This window comes from Podarcis tiliguerta (genome assembly GCF_965153285.1).
Source record: "Podarcis tiliguerta genome assembly, chromosome: 6".
NCBI classification, from domain to species: domain Eukaryota; kingdom Metazoa; phylum Chordata; class Lepidosauria; order Squamata; family Lacertidae; genus Podarcis; species Podarcis tiliguerta.
Window position 1 is genome coordinate 33,721,496 of NC_139539.1, and position 12,884 is coordinate 33,734,379.

A 12,884-nucleotide genomic window follows, 5' to 3' on the forward strand; every position below is an offset into this window, starting at 1 on the left:
AGAGTTAGTTTACTTGGTCCGACTTAGGTCCATTGTGATTAAAAATACCAGTAGTATATTTAAAGTATTGAAGTGGTGGGGGGAGTAGTTTTGATTAAGGCAAATTCATTTTTCCATGTAACAGGTCAAACCATTTTCTGCAATGAACTTTAGGTGATAACTTAAGCTGCAATCTTAACCCCATTTACCTAGCAGTAAGTCCCATTGCATTCAGTAGGACTGACTTCTGTGTAGAAATGGCTAGGATTGCACAGTTATGCATACTTTAGCATATTCTCTATTCCCTGTCTTCAAAGAACCATTTCAGAAAGTCTCATTGATAGACACCAGTACTTCTGTCCCTATAACATTACCCTTGAAAGGCTTAGGAGTGACATAACTGCACAAATCTTTCCTTATAGGAGCTGTTAAGAATCGTCTAACATATCTACGCCTAGCAGCAGCAGCAGCAATGCACAAGAGGATTTGAGGGTGGGGTGGATCTTATCTGTCACTTCTTGCAGCCCTACAAAATTTGAAAGATGTTTATGCCCCTTTAGTGCTTTTCCTTTCCCCACTGTTGGTTGCAAAGAGACTTGACTTCCACTTCACATTATGCACTGGGGAAATAGCAAGGAGGACTCCTGTCAGTTCTTTCAGTCTTCAAGGCAGGGCACAAAGTGATGGAAAATATTTTCCCCCAACAGTCTGCTGCCCAATGATGATGGGGACGTGGGTGGATCTTATCTCACTTTGGGCAGGAATTTTGCTGAAAGTAGTGCAAGCCTCAGTCACTGCTTCTGTCAAAACCTCAGCATGATGTGAGGGATTTCTCTTGCTAGATACCTCCGTAGTTTATGGAGAAGTGGGAATGGGTGCTGGCAACTGGATTTATGGAGCCCAGCCAGTTTTGCAACCAAGAAGACTAGGAACTATTTTCTCATGAGTTGGTAGGTTCCTGAGAAGCCCAACAAAGCTGAGAGTTGTGTGTAAGAGCTTTAAGATTCACTTGTGCTGGCTTTTCCTAGCTCAAGCAATATATTTCTAAAAGGCATCATAGGATGAAGTGCAGATCAGAGAAAACAAGATAGGGTTGCCATATATCAGGACACAAAAATTATTGAGATTTTTTTTTCCTTTTTCTTTTTTGCAGAGTTGTTGAGCTTTGCAAAAAAAGTTTTTTTTAAAGAAAAGAATACGTTTTTAAGCTATTCTTCAGGAAATTTGCGGAAAAAAATAAAAACTTCCGATATGGACTGCCATATGCCCGGGTTTCCCCGAACATTTTAACTGCTTTTCGAAAATTCCGTTAGACATCATTTTTGACAGATGGATCCCAGCTTTGTTCAAGGAATTCCAGACATATGGCAGCCCTAAAACAAGACTAACTTTACTTCTTTTGCCATGTTGCTTGTCTTGCTTTTGATATACCAGAACAGTTCTCTTTCTCTCCATTGTAGTAGCCTTGAACTGAAGGGTGGTATATAAATAGATTAAATAAAATAATGACTTATTTTGAAAACACATGCCCCTATGCTTCTGTCCCTCACTCCTAGCAGTGCAACCATAGCATACTTTGTTTTGTTGATAGATGTTTATAAAATTATGCATCATGTGAGAGAAGTGGCGAGACACAGTAGTTTCTCCCTCTCAATACTGGAGCTTCGGGCAATTCAATAATGAGAGAGGACAGCTTTCAGTTGTTGTTTTTTTTACAATCAAGAGGTGTATAAATTTTACAAAATAAATTAACAGTGCATAATTTCTGGAATTTGTATCTACAATAATATTTGGTAATGGCTCATAGAAAACTTTTTAAAGGAATTTGACCGATACATGGAGCACAGGCCTGGTGGGTCTAAGGAACCTCCATGTTCAATTATGAAATGCCACTGAACAGTTGCTGGGGAGCAAAAGTGTGGGAGGTGTATTTTGTTTATGTCCTGCTTGTGAGCTTTGTGAAGCTATCAGTTTGGTTGCTGTAGGAAGCATCATATTGGTATAATAGATAGGGCTTCTTTTATGTTCTTCAGCTGGGAAAAATCTAGCAGTGTGCTATAGCTGCTCCCCATTTCTTACATCACTTCTTGGTTTTCCCTACCTAAGTACACTCAGATAAGCTTGTACAAAAATAAGCAAATATTCAGACTGGTACTAAATCTGTTCTATGTATTTGACCGATACATGGAGCATAGGCTTTCCATTTTTATTTTTATTTTTCCTGGTGAGTTGTTGTTTTTAATGTAACTTGAAAGCTTGCCTGTTCCTGTGCCAGCAAAAAGTTTGTCCAATTAAAAAAAGGTTGCTTTACCAGTTTTATAGTATTGGCTGGTACCACACAATTATTTGTATTTAATTGTTCCATTTGTAGCTTAGCTTTTATCCAACAATGCTCTTGATATTTCTTCAATTTTATGTGTTTGCTGTAGGTTTTTTAACAATTGGAAGATTAATTACACAAAATGTTTTTGAGTTGTCACTTGGCTCCTCTGACCTCCTTGTGATCTTCCACAGGGGTTAATTATGAAATAGTTTTGTTTTTTAGATGCACAATTAATGCATCAACCTAACTTCAACCTTTAATACTTTGATGCTAAAGAGACCAGCTCAATTCCTTAAAAACAGCTCTATTTTGAAATAGGAGAAGACTGTATCCTCAAGATATGCAGCAACATTTGGCTAGGAGAGGACTGCTGGAAAACTTACTATATTCCATGCTAAATGCACCACAATTCTTCTACCTCCCTTTGGTCACTAAGATCCTCTGGCTATCAAGAAAGTAGCACAGGAAACCATAGAATGTCAAGATGGAAGGACCCACGAGGGTCATCTGGTCTAACCCCCCTGCAGTGCAGCCTGGCATTCAGAGATTTCCACATGGCCACAGTTGAACCCACACCAGTCACAAAACACGATTTGTGCCTGGGGAATTTTCTGCACTGATGATAAGCTCTTCCCAGAATGTGTTTGCATAAAGCAGAACAGTATCTGTTGGCACATATCCATTTTGAAAATGTAGAGTCCTTGTTTAGGAACTGTTTTACTTGTACTCTCAAACGTTATTGAAAATGGAGCAGAAGAAAGCTCAAACTAATAGCATATTAGTAATAGTATAAACATTCATTAAATGTCAAACTCCTGTTTTTTCATATTTAAATCCTACTGATGAGTGCTGTAAACTATTACGGTCTTTTATCAAAAGACACATCAGCATATATTTGATTGTGATTGCTATTTTAGTAATGTGACATAGATCTGGTTCTTGTATCGTGGTAAGCCAGATAATGATTTACTGTGACAATGTGAACCTGCTAGCTCCTAGAAAGATGCATTTTGATCCTCCTCAAAGGCAGCCTTCTGAGGCCCAGAAAGGTGCTGGATATTTCCTCAGAGGTGATGAGCAGTTCTTGTACATAGAACTTTGCACTTAATGGCTTAGCTGCTGGCTTCTGGGAGATTGCAGTCACTTTGTTGCTCCCTGTCTCAGCGCAGCATGGCACCTAAGCCTAGGTTTGGCTTTGCATGTCATCCAAACTTGAGATTATGGTTAAGATCTCTCCTGCTTACCCATAACCAGTAGCCAAGGTTTTTCCTATGGTTACAGGTCATAGTTCGCAAGCAGATACCTTAACTATGATTATGGGTTCATGTGGCACTGCTGTGCAGAGCTAAAATGCCCAGGGAGGAGCAAAGTGCCTGCAATATTGTCCTCAGGAGCTATCATGCTCATACATTCATGCCGAGCCATAGTTCGACTTCACAATACATGTGAATGTGACCATAGACTTTGACTCAGTTCTCATGTCATATTAAACTAAAGTTAAACACTTTGATTTAACATGACTGTGCATGATGTTCAGTGTGCTGAAAAGTTCTTATTCCATTCCTTGTTGGTCTTGCTGCATCATGAGTGAAACAAGCCAGATTTGGGCTTATCCTGTTGTCTGAACCTGGGCTCATAGTTTGCTTCCCACCAAGCAAGCTGCAAACATCAACCAGCATTTGCTCATGCCTTACTGCTTGTTGTTTTGTTTTGTGGAAAAAATGGGATAGATCCATATTAAGTTAGTTGTACTTGGCTTCCATTGATTTAGGTGTAACTGAAATTAGGGCCTACTGAAATCAAAGTTATTAAGCAATTTTAACTTCATTTAACTTGGTCTGGATCCAACCCTCTAAGTGGAAAGGATCAAAAACAGCTTGGAAGAGTTATTCATAAAATGCCACTAACCTGTATTTGTTGTTCTGCTAATCATTTAGTTTCATAAATCGCAATATCCCTGAGAACTGGTGAAGTATGGCATAATAAAAACCAACTGTTCTGAAACTTTATGGAGCACTGTTAGTGTGTTAGCTCCCAGGTTATTGATATACTTAAAAATAAATAAATGTTGTGCCTTATAGGAATTTGAACTATTTTGTGAAACACATTATCTTATCTGGCCCACTGGAGCTGAAAGTGCTCTTATGCATTGTCCTTGGACATATTATGCTTAATAGGTTTGGAAGAAGATTCTGTATTTTAATTACAAATATTATGATGATTTTAAAAATCAAGTTATGGCAATCCAGGAAAGTGTAAGAAGTACCCTTTTTTTGTTGCAGTTGGTGTGATCAGGTGTCCAATCTGTCGCCAGGAATGCAGGCAAATAGATTTGGTAGATAACTACTTTGTCAAAGACACATCTGAAGCACCCAGCAGCTCTGATGAGAAATCAGAACAGGTATGACACTTCTACTCTTTTCTCCTTGCAATGTGATTTGAGTTTTGTCTTGTGTAAGATAAAATATTTTGGTAATTTTTGGATTGACGTGTCAAAGCTTCAGCATTTGAAAATATTCCCCTCCCCCGGCTTTTAGGTGTGCACCAGCTGTGAAGATAACTCTAGTGCTGTTGGTTTCTGTGTGGAATGTGGAGAATGGCTGTGCAAAACCTGCATAGAAGCTCATCAACGAGTTAAATTTACTAAGGATCATATGATTAGAAAGAAAGAAGATGTCTCTTCAGGTGAAATTTCCGTTTCTAACTTAATACATGCCTGTCAAGAATAGCTCTGACTCTATAGATAGCCTAGGATACTGAAAATCCATGTCATTTTTGTGTTTTGGAACAGAGAGAGGCTGTTGAATTGCATCTACTCAGTTTGTGACTTCATTGGAAAGCAAATAACACAAAATACTTAATTTCATACATGGTTCAGTCCTTTGCAATTGGGCAGCTCAGTTGCTGTTGTTATGTAGCCCATGGTACAATTCTGACACCCTTGCTGCTAAGTTCAATACCTGGCTACCTTCTGCTGTCCCCTTTCTGATGCCCTTTCCCATTGGAAAACTAAACAATTCTTGGATATTTCTGAAGTACAATAACGGTCCAGTCATTAATAAAAAAACATTTAAACATTGGCAGTAAACTTTCACAAAAAGTCTGTCCACACATGTCTGTTTCCTTAATGTAATTTGGCAGTATCAATAAAATATATGAAGATGAGTAATTTCTGGCAGTTTATTAGTCAGAAGACAGATTGTTGTAGGTGGGTTAGTGGATACACCCTATTAGTTTTGTCCCTGCTATTGCAATCCTAGACCTACTCACGACGTGCAATGCTTGTGTTTAACCATTTATAAGTTATGAAAACTTACCTAGGTTGTTTATGCTTGCTTGCATCTTATTCCTCTTCTATTACTGAGGCTCAGCTGAAGTATATGTAACTGAACAGAATCCATACTCTTCCAATTTACACTTGCCTCCTTCTCCTCTCTTCTCCCTCTTCTAACATTTCCTCCAGCAGCGACAGTGTGTCAAATATTTGATTACATGTTCCACAGGGCAGAGGCCTACTTTTTGATGCCGCTTTATAGTGGCATATAAATTAATAAATATAAGAGTGTTTTAAGATGAAAGTAAGAAAAGTAACATTATTATGTTTATTTGGATCTGGAAATGGGTGGTTTTGACTAAGGCAGTTTCAATGAACTAGGAAGTGGAAGGCAGTTTGTTGAAGGCTGAGAAAAGAGTTGGTTGGAGTAGCTGGAGACACAAGGTAGTTGGAGCAAGTGAGATTCTCTCAGAGGTTAGAGATAAATAATTGTAGGAAAATAGGACAGTAGTTAGTGAGGCAGGATAGTTTTAATTAGTGGGATAACGGAGATGTGGTTCCACCATCTTAATACCTTCCTCTGGTTGAGATCTAGGCCAGAAACATTCACCAAAAGCAACACCCCCTTTAATGTCTTGCAAGGCAACTGCCAAAGGTGGATGTTAATGCTGCTGGATTCTTCCCTTAATGCAGGACCTAAATGAAACTGGGAAGGGATTTTGTGCTGAAGGCAGAAGTTCAACAAAAGTAACACAGTGTTTGGTTCTTTTTTGGAGGGGAGGGGTATTTGCTGAGAAAGAAGTGAGTAGCCAAAATAGATGGGAAGTGGAACATAGCACTTTCCCAATCCAAAGAAACAGAAAGACATAAATGGTGGGACCTGATACTGTTCCTAGTCAGCAGTCTGTGCCTCTGCATGGGGAACTCTGCCATGGCATTGACCCTCCTTGAGCTCTGGACGCTCTTCTGCTAGTTTCGATCTGTAGACTGACTTAATCTTTACATTAAAATACAAAAAATCTCTCTCTCTTTTTTTTAACACAGAGGCTGTTGGAGCATCTGGTCAGCGTCCTGTTTTCTGTCCTGTGCACAAACAAGAACAGCTAAAACTTTTCTGTGAAACTTGTGACAGACTGACATGCAGAGACTGCCAGTTACTGGAACACAAAGAACATAGGTATGGCTCTTCTTCTATTCCTATGCTGTATCTTCACACAGCAGATGCATTTAAAGTAGTGTACAGTCCTCAAGTATTCCTGCTATAAAATGTGTGAACTTTGTGTCTGTAGCAGATAGATTTGGGCTGGTGGTGCTTGGGCTCTTAACTCCAGTACTGATTCTAAGTGGCAATAGATCAGTCGTCAGATTAAAGAAATCTTAATCACATGAATTTTAGTTGCTAATTTAAATTACACATTTGTTCATGAATAAAGCAATATTTTTGTGGGGAAACATATCTTGATTTTACATAATGTGTGCAGCAAGTACCATCTTAGAAGAGGCATTTCCTCCAGTGTGGGGTAGAGAAGGGAAAGTGTGTTCAAAAGGAGGGCATCAGCACCTGCCATTTTTGTAAGTACATCTGTTAAAAATAATTGACATTTTCAATGTATTGCCCAATTAATCAGGAACTGCTTTTTAATTGATCAGTTTTAGAAATAGATTATTTTATACAAAAAATTATCTCCCACTTTTTCCTTATAAAAGGAAATGCTCAGAGCGACTGACGAAAGCCTGATTCACATGTCATATTAAGTCATAGTTAAACAAAATGGTAGTTTAGTCTGAATAAGTAGTGTGCTGGTGCATGTGGTCCAAGGTCCCCACTTGTTCTGCTGCCTTGCTGGGGACAAAACAAGTTTCTTGTTGTAGCTCAAGCTTTGTTTCTCTCTAAACAAACTATGAGCAAAGATTCGTTTTTGGCTTACTTCTCATATTTGGCTTGGAGAGGAACAATGAAAAGCCAGACTGTGGCTTGTTTCCTCTCTGGTGTGGCAGCATCACAGTGGGGAGGAGTGAATTGGGAACTGGAATTTTTTGAGTAGCGTGGACCACATTAAACTATGCTGCTCCTTCACTTAAACCATAGTTCATTTAACTGTGATTTAATGTGATGTGTAAGCAAGGCCAGAGTATGAAAAGGAACAGAATATTAACAGTTCATGAACTGATGTATGCAATTAGATGCTAATATTTTAATAGAATTGGCACTGATGATGCTGACACTTTAACAAGGATTAGGCTATTATTGCATGAGTTCATTCTGTAGATTGATGCAACACTGAATGTTAATTGTTTCAAAATCACTGAGGTTATGAAAGAAATATGATTCAGCAAATGGCTACCTCTGGTCAAATATACATGTAGGCATCATTTAAGCAGAAATACTTGTCTTAGCTTCCATGATTAGTACTTTGAAGGATGCATCTGCAACATTTCTGCTTCTGTAGCATTAATGCAGCTTAATGAAGACACTTATCGTTTTCCAGCTGAATACATTGATTTGGTTTGAAAGATCGCCCTGCTGAACTTTAAATTGGTGACTTCTTAGAGGTATAGGAAGCTGTGCATAAGGAAAGAAAAAATCAGTGTAGTAGTGCCTGCCTCTGTATGCTAGGATATTTGTGTTCAGTCTGTTATCTTTGCACCTTCTAGGGCATACTTCTAAGGTAATTTCCTTATTTAAATATTTTAGTTCTTCAGGGAAATTCTCATTATGTTGTTTCTGGAGCATGAACTTCTTGAGGTTAAGATTGGTCACAGGTTTTTAGAATAACATGCTATTTCAGAAACTTTGACAATATTAATTTGACATTAATTATTAGCAGTATATGGATAGTTGATTGAGCTTTTTTTGCTAACCAGTTGGCTGGATCTGGTTTACTAAAATAAAGATGGCAAGCTCACAGTATTCTTCTTGCCTTATAGATGGACCACTACAATTGCTTAGATTCATATGTAATGCAGATTGCAATCTGGGCAAGTACAGTACAAATTTCTGAAACATGAACCCTGGTAATAAAATGAGACAACAGATATAATACAGTGTGGAGTTATTATCCCCCCATTCACAGACTTATGTTCATGAATAATATTTTCTGGCATCTGCAGCAGAGAAGGATAGCAAAATTTGACGTGCAAGGGATTCTGCAAAACCTTGACCATTTCATTGTGACTCCATATATTTGACTATTATTTAATATCTTTATGCTTCTTTTCCAGGGTTGAGCTCAGAGCTTTTTATTCTAATAAAGTATTGGAATAACCTATACATAAGTAGTTCATAATATTAAAAAAAAACAGTAAAATAACAGTGAAGCAAAAACAAACCATTCAATGAATGGACAATTCAGCACGAACACATAATTCGACCTTCCTGATAAAATATTTGTGCAGAATGTAAATGATTTTTCACAAAATCACCACATAGCTTATATACTTAGATACCAATAGTATTAATGCAGCTGCCACTTTTCACGTCAGCAAGCTTATGTTTCAATCCAGTGTTTCCTTTTACTGCAGCGCTCCTGTTAGATAATTGCATGTTGTCTTTTGCTTCGGAAAGGTACCAGTTTTTGGAAGAAGCGTTTCAGAATCAAAAGGGTGCTATTGAGAATCTATTAGCCAAACTCCTTGAAAAGAAGAATTATGTTAACTTTGCAGCTACTCAGGTGCAAAATAGGTAGGTGTTTATTATTATTTCTATAATAATGCTTATACTGTATTATTTTTCCTTCGGATGGGCTAGTTTATAGGATTACTAAAATTCTAGCCTCTGAAGATGGAAGTAGAGCAGCTATTCAGCCTGATCCAGCAAACAGAATTCACATGTACAAATAGATTTCTGCAAATGTTATCTGTTGTACCAGATTCGCAAGTGCCTGTTCAATGAACAGTGTGCCCATGTACTTTGCAGCTTTGGCAGGGAGAGCCTTCCTCACTAGCAAGTTAGAATGTCCAGGCAACCTCCCTGGCTTTTTGTGGCTCAAGATGGAGAGTATGTGCATACCACCTGTGCAGTTACTGCAGCACTGCAGTGTGTTTCATTACTCTGGGATCTCAATTGATGAAGAGTAGGTTAGAAATAGGAGTTAATAATGCCCCAGGGAGCACAACACATCAATATGGCACCAGTGGCACGATAGGCCGGTGCTTATAGGAGGCCAAATAAACTACCTGCTTCAGGCAGAGAGGTGAACATTAAATTGAAATAACAGGTTGCCCCTTTTATTAATTAGTTTTTTAAAAAACAACAACAACAACTAAGTTTCTCTGTGCTAAGTTAGGCCTCCAAAAAGCAAAGAAAGCAGTAGAATAAACATTTCATAACACATGAAACATAAATATCTAACAAACGTAGAAGGATATTTTAATGTTGATGGAAGTTGTCCCATATGGTAAAACGAAATTACTTTCAAGATTTTCCTCTTAAGAATGAATGGAAAAGATGGTTGGATGTTATGTTGTATTGAGGTTGAACATACTTCATATAAATCTGTATCTATTTACATAATATGTTGAATTTTTGCTTGAGGGGGGAAAAGGTTAAAGATGTTACAATGCTACTGCCTGACAGTACATTTCTCTCTTTCAGGATAAAAGAAGTAAATGAAACTAACAAACGAGTAGAACAGGAAATCAAAGTGGCTATTTTTACCCTCATTAATGAAATCAATAAAAAAGGAAAAGCTCTCCTACAACAGCTTGAGGTACAACTAAATGCAAAATAAATAAGTAAAAATATTTGGCATGAATCCTGCTGTGATCTTTGCACGTATATGGCTTCTTCTGTCTTGAATAACCCTGTGGTTTGCTTTGTCCATTATGAAATTCTTGGCGCATTTCACACCCAATGCTAGCAAGCATGATTACATTCAAACTTTGTATATCTCTGGTTAGTTTAAATTACGCAGCAAGCAAGCCAAGAGTCAAACTGTGGCTTATGATCCTGGCTTGTTAACAGACTGTAGTTTAACCTAACCAGATTTCCCCCCAGTTTGCACACAATGGGGAAATCTAGTTAATTGTGTTCATGGCTATGCTGGAGGAAAGTGGGGAGCATGTGTGCCTGAGGCTTGCTGATGCTTGTTCATGTAGTCCTAAACTATGGCTTAGCTAAGTGCAGAAAGGGCTTAAAACCGACGTGGATTGTAAATATTCATGACAGTTCAGTAAGGCACAAATTGCAGAGCCACTTGGTTACATGACTTTAAGTGTGCTGCTTTCCGTGTGATGTCTCATAAAAATCTTACCCTTTGTTGAATGCATCATTTTAAAATTTGAAATCTCTCATTGATACTTGTCCTACCCTTCAGATTTGTGTGATCGCATCCATACCAAACATTTAAAGCACTCTTATGCCACTTAAACAATCATGGCTTCCTTCAAAGAATTCTTGGAACTTTAGTTAAGAGTGCTTATAGCTCTGTGAGGGGTCTCCTAATGGCTCACAGCATCCTTGGGAAAGTACATTTTGCAGGATTCTTTTAGTGGCACTAATTGAATCTGTAGTTAACAGTTAAAATACTTCTGACTTGGATGCAGATTATTATTTTTTCAGTGGATGACAAATTAGTAGTCATCTACATTGCAGCTTTGTGTCTCATTACAATATTGGGTTGTTCATTGCCAAGTCCCCTGTCATAGGTTGAAAGGGTGTTGGTGATGTGGGTTGCTCAGAACATTTTGAATCGGACAATTTTCTGATGACTTCAATCAGTCGGGATGAGATTTTACATGTTTGGCTTTTATATTTCATAAAGAAAATGTTTTTAAAATGCTAATCTTATATGTGGTACCAATATCTCAAAATGGTTTCCATAGCCAGATGTAGTTCAGTGGAAATATTGAATAGGAAAATAATTCACAAAATGCACAATGTGGTATAATTTTTATGGTCAAATTATTGTTATGGGAATACTTGTAATTTTTAAAAAATGCAATAGCCTAATAGAATACTCTTCTCCTTGTTAAATTTTAAGGAGAAAGACTAAGACACTGAAAGGCACTATTAACAGTGCAGTCCTATACATGTCTTTTCAGAAGTAGCTTCCATTGAGTTCAGTGGGGCTTACTCCCAGGTAAGTGGGCATAGGATTGCAGTCTAATTTTAGTACACCCAAAGGTACTGTGCTCCTAAAAAAAAAGTTAATTGCAATTTAGAAATGGCACAATTTGAATGGTATTCTATCCATTCATTATGCTACTAATTAATTCTTATGAACAAATGAAATTTTAGAACTAGATGATTCTTTACAGGAAAATAAAATTAGTAATTTATTTATTTATTTTTTTGTAAAAATGTGACCTATAACAGTGATGTTGCTTTTGTAGAGTTCTTTGAAACTTTACAGGACTTTCAGTGTTTCAAAATTATGATAAATCATATTCATATTCCACGTTGTCTTCCTTTGTGATGCCCAGAGGTATAGATTGCCCCACTTTTTGCTTTAATTTTGATAAAAGTATAAAAGTACTGAGATGCCTGAAAGCAAGGCTATTAAATCCCTAAGCTCTGTGGTAACAAGCACCAAATGGGATGGGATGGGGGATGTTTATTGCTGGTGCTATATTTATTTGATAGGTTAAGTAGGTGATGGCTACTTGAACCAAACTCGGTCAAAATGTAGATAAAAAGCTAGCTTTAACTACTTGCATCAAATTAGCACTTTTTGAAGAAATAAATCATAATGCAAAATTATGGAGCAGTTATTGTATGTTTTACCCTTTTTTGTGAACTGCCTTGAGCATCTTTTAGGTGGATAATGTATAAAATAATACAATTGTATATAAGGAATGTAGCCAACATTGTGTGAGTAGAAGGCAGGCTCACATAGTAGATCTTTTCTTTCTGCCCTCTGTATCATCCCATCTGCATCATCCCACCACCACCCCAAAACAAACAACTGCTCTGGAGGGCTGGGGATCACTCCCAAACATCACAGGGCTCTCTTGTCCAGTGCTACAGTGGTAGGAAGAATTGCCCATAATCGGGCAGAACAGGATTTTCCCTTCTTCTCCTCTGAGGCCCCATCAATCCTCCAAACCAAAGGGTCCCCCAACCTCTGGAGCAGATTTTGGAAGCATGCAAAGGGCTATGGGGAGCAGAGATAAAGGGAGAGGGTGAGGTAATAATAATAATAATAATAATAATAATAATAATAATAATAAATAATTTATTTGTGCGACTGGAATCTCAATCTGCTCATGCACAAACATCACTGGATACAACCCAGCATCTATATTTTAAAATAATCTAAAATAAACTACACTTTTCAGCATTATAGGAAGGAAATACATCTGAAATAG

The 12,884-nt window shown here is 37.7% G+C and overlaps 1 protein-coding gene across 7 annotated transcripts in view; it reads left to right on the forward strand.

Annotated features, from left to right (window-relative positions):
* The window catches only part of TRIM33 (tripartite motif containing 33), a 54,126-nt gene that overhangs the window by 15,328 nt on the left and 25,914 nt on the right, over window positions 1-12,884 (forward strand). For all 7 annotated transcript variants that reach the window (XM_083444250.1, XM_083444251.1, XM_083444253.1 and 4 more), the window contains exons 2-6: window positions 4,585-4,703; window positions 4,840-4,987; window positions 6,621-6,753; window positions 9,142-9,258; window positions 10,171-10,285. In XM_083444250.1, coding sequence (XP_083300376.1) covers window positions 4,585-4,703; window positions 4,840-4,987; window positions 6,621-6,753; window positions 9,142-9,258; window positions 10,171-10,285 — 632 coding nt within the window. The remainder of the gene's footprint in view (window positions 1-4,584; window positions 4,704-4,839; window positions 4,988-6,620; window positions 6,754-9,141; window positions 9,259-10,170; window positions 10,286-12,884) is intronic.